General features: G+C 46.7%; 1 protein-coding gene across 5 annotated transcripts in view; it reads right to left on the reverse strand.

The window, feature by feature from the left end:
* Cby2 (chibby family member 2) overlaps nucleotides 1-3,501 on the reverse strand; it is a 10,261-nt gene extending 6,760 nt beyond the window's left edge. Inside the window, exons 1-2 of one of the 5 annotated variants that reach the window (XM_031362465.1) lie at nucleotides 3,327-3,501; nucleotides 2,942-3,022 (exon numbers count right to left, since the gene is read on the reverse strand). In XM_031362465.1, coding sequence (XP_031218325.1) covers nucleotides 2,942-3,022; nucleotides 3,327-3,401 — 156 coding nt within the window. In that variant the 5' untranslated portion in view covers nucleotides 3,402-3,501. The other 4 variants (XM_031362468.1, XM_031362469.1, XM_031362466.1 and 1 more) reach the window with 4 other exon arrangements.
* Nucleotides 3,502-3,889: the final 388 nt, after the last annotated feature.

Below are 3,889 nucleotides of genomic sequence, written 5' to 3' on the forward strand. Positions count from 1 at the left end.
GAGAGAGAGAGAGAGAGAGAGTGAGAGACAAAGAGACAGAGAGACAGAGAGACAGAGAGAGACAGAGACAGAGAGAGACAAAGAGAGACAGAGAGAGACAAAGAGAGACAGAGAGAGACAAAGACAGACAGAGAAAGATTATCTCTCAGAAAGGAATTTCACACAGCCCTGATAACTTGTCAGACCACCCGGCGGGAGAGCCTGAGACTGAGACAGTGATGCTGGGCTGGGCCACAACTCAATCAGGGCTGCTTAGTGATGGCTACCTCTGGCCCTCTATTGAAACCCAAACTTCATGTCCAAGATGGACCCAGAGAATTACTAGACCTCTCTGTTCTTCCTTCAAGTGTTGCAGCATTGAATGAATCTCCTCTTCCTGCTTTTCAACATCAGTCAATTGCTTAGTTGACCTATTGAAGACAGTTGACTAAGCCTGGCTGGCATACTCAAGGCCACATCTGGCCATGAGAAACAACCCTCCAGTCAACAGTGATCCCTTCATTCCATATCCCTTTGCTCTCCAAAATCCAAGTAACTGCATCGGGTCCTACAGCTGAGGAAGTTGGGTTGGAGGGCCAACCCAAGATTTCTCAAATCACCTTTCTCCTCCACTGCTAAGCTGGTTCTAGGAGATGAAGATGGAAAGCTATGCCAGGGACAGGTGAACGGAGCTTTCTTATCTTTCTACCCCTGTGGGGCAGTGGGCAGTTCTGACAGCTGGAGTCCAGTAGAGCAGCCACCTCGGAACCCCAGAGACCCACTGAGCAAAGTAACTTGTTCACAAGGGACGGTATGCGTTTGGTGATTTGTGCCTGAGACCGATGGCTCAGATTTCAGCCCAGACCCCTCACAACTGCCCCTACAGGAGATGTGTGCTCTATCAGGCAGACACTGCCTCAAATTCCCAGCATTCTAGCTGGACCTTATACACAGTCATCTAACCACAAGCCAGGCATGCCATGCCCCATACAATAAAAGGGGTGGCTTGCCCCCTCCTCACTCTTACTCTCTCACCCTCTTGCTCTCTTACTTCTCTCCCCTCTCACTCTTACTTCCTCTTGCTCTCTTGTTCTCTCTCTCTTCTCTGCTCTTTGTTCTCTTCTCTGTCTTTCTCCCCCTCCTTCTTTTCTCTCTTTCCTCTCCTTTCCTTCTCTCTACTTAACCAGCATATCCTTTCTACAATAAAATAACTCATTCATACATTGCCTCCTTTTTAATTAAGGCACCGTGCAGCAAACAGGTCAGCCCCGGGGGAGAGAGAGAGAGAGACCCAGGCCTCAGCAACAGGTCAGCATCCAGGGAGAGAGAGAGAGCCTCAGCCAGGCAGAGGCCACAGCCCAGACCTCCTGCTTTTGGAACAACACTACCCCATGACAATAATGAGGGTTTTGTTTCAGCTTCATTGGATTAAGAAATACCTAGAACATTAACAAGACTATCAGAAAAGGAGTGAGGGGCAGATCCTGGACTGAAAAGAACAGGTTGATCTGCCAGGATATGAGACACTGGCCACACTACCATAACTTCCCCTTCACCATGAACCCATCCCCTGAACCAAGAGCCAAAAACAATCATTCCCTCTCTTAACTTACTCCTTGCCGGGATACAATAGTGAGATTACAACTACTTTCAAATCCTATTGCCATCCCCTTTCCCACTCCTTAATCTAGGCTGGCATCTCCAGTCTGCCCCTAATATCTGGGCTGGTAAGGAACCAGAGGAACCATACCCATCCTCACACACAGTAGCAGACAGATGGGAGTTTTACATATTAAGAATCAGACCTAGCAAGGTTCTCTGTCCTTCTAGAGGATGATCAGAACATAGTTCCCTAATATTCTGGCTCTGCTTTCATGAACTGAACAAGATGTAAAAGTGGCCACTCACTACGATGCTGTAAGGAAAACAAGTATCCAGGCTGTCTCCTTGCCTGACTGTGTACGCTGAGCTTGTTACAGTTATACTCCAAGAACCGTCCTCTTTTGTACATACCTCCCGGGATCAAATTTTAAATAAGTTACCTGTGCCTTGGGTCCCTCCATTCTACATTTCACCCCCTCTGGTTGCATGACCCTGGTCTTCCAATGAGCTCTTAAGGGACTCTGGAGAGAGCAAGGCCACCCCTTTATGACATAGCAGCAGAAGAAACAGTCAAATCAAAGGCATCCCACCAAGGAAACTGTTGCATTGTGGGAGACCTAAGAACCACAAGCTACAAGGGGTTTAATCATTCACTGGCCTAAAAAAAAAAAAAAAAAAAAAAAAAAAAAAAAAAAAAAAAAAAAAAAAAAAAAACTGAATGCCCATCCCTTAGTACCAATCTTCAGTCCACAGCAGGTTTTAATTCTTTTGGCAGCTGTAAATGGGCCAAGTTCTGGGGTGTCAGCTACTGGGTTCATCCTCATGCGTAAGCCTTCAGTTCTAATTCAAGCTCAGTTCTAGATCTCCACAGATATCCAGAGTAGTTAGACACCGCCGCATAATGAAGGGTCTCCTTTGGTAAAGTTAGATTTCTTTCTTACAGTATCATCAAACCTTGAAAGATTAGTACTGAGTAGGGTGGGTTTAGATTTGACTACCCAACCTAGCCCCCTCATTCAAAGCCAGAGGATTCTAAGGTCCAGAGAGACCATGAGCCTTCCTTCCAGACACACAACCAGGGAAACCTCAACATGACAAGAATTGGATCAGCTGACTTCCTTGTTCATTTTTTTGGGAGGGAGTGGGGTTCAAGACAGGGTTTCTCTGTGTAGCCCTGGCTGTCCTGGAACTCACTCTGTAGACCAGGCTGGCCTCAGAAATTCACCTGCCTCTGCCTCCCAAGTGCTGGGTTTAAAGGTGTATGCCACCACTGCCCGGCTCTTGTCCACTCTATAAGGTCTTTAAACAGGGTTACTGTAGCTAAAACTGGGAAGGTACACCCTTCTGTGACTTTCCCTACCTGAGGAAGAATCACATTGATTGGAATTTCTAGGCTCTCAGATCTGTTATCTCTCTTTCTTGTAAAATTTGGCCTCGAGTGCTGTGAAAAAAGAAAAAAATCAGATTTCTCTTTCTAAACCCATCCTCAGGGCCTCAGTGGCTCACCTGAAATACATAACTACTACACTTATGCCTTCTTACAAATTAATTATACACCTTATAATCTCAGTGTGAAGGTATGTGTAGATGGTACCTGGCCCGAAAGAAATCTTACTGATCACAAACAGAAATCAATACAGGAATTAACTAACATAAAACCCCCCATTGAAAATCTCTGAAGCAGAGAGGGTTGCAGGTCTTCCTGGCTTTAAACTATTATTTCTATGTCAAGAAAGTAGCCATACCAATGTGAGGTGCCAGGTATAGGTCCTATGCATAAGCTGGTCACCAAAACACTCAGAACATTCCAGAGGTGACATCACAGAACCATATGGTGGTTTTCAGAGCTCATGTTTTTTCTCTAAGCAGCTCAGATGGGAAGCGGTCTTCTGTAAGCAGGAAGGGTTGGTTGTTGCTGGCTGTGCCCACGTGACTAGCCAGAGCCAGTGTGACACACAATGGCCCCAACATTCACACTTGTTTGGTCACCCCTGGCTGTGGCTCACACCTCACTGCCAGGCTGGTTTGAACCCCCCACCCCCCACCCAGAGATGTCATCTACTTCAGCTGCATTACTTGGGCAGGGAGAAACAGGAACCAGGCCTAGGGAGGGTTTGGCACTCCGGTGGAGCTCTTCAGTTCAGTTCCACTCTAAGACTAGCTACATCGAGTTACTGTACAGGTCCCAGAAGTTAGAGGCTCAGTCCTGCAAGATGACCTTCACCTGAGGGACCAATCTCAGTTCAAGGCCACCTATACTTGTCAAGATCAGCCATGGATCAGGGGCTCCCCTGACTTGTTCCTCACA

This window comes from Mastomys coucha, unplaced genomic scaffold (assembly GCF_008632895.1).
Source record: "Mastomys coucha isolate ucsf_1 unplaced genomic scaffold, UCSF_Mcou_1 pScaffold9, whole genome shotgun sequence".
NCBI lineage: Eukaryota > Metazoa > Chordata > Mammalia > Rodentia > Muridae > Mastomys > Mastomys coucha.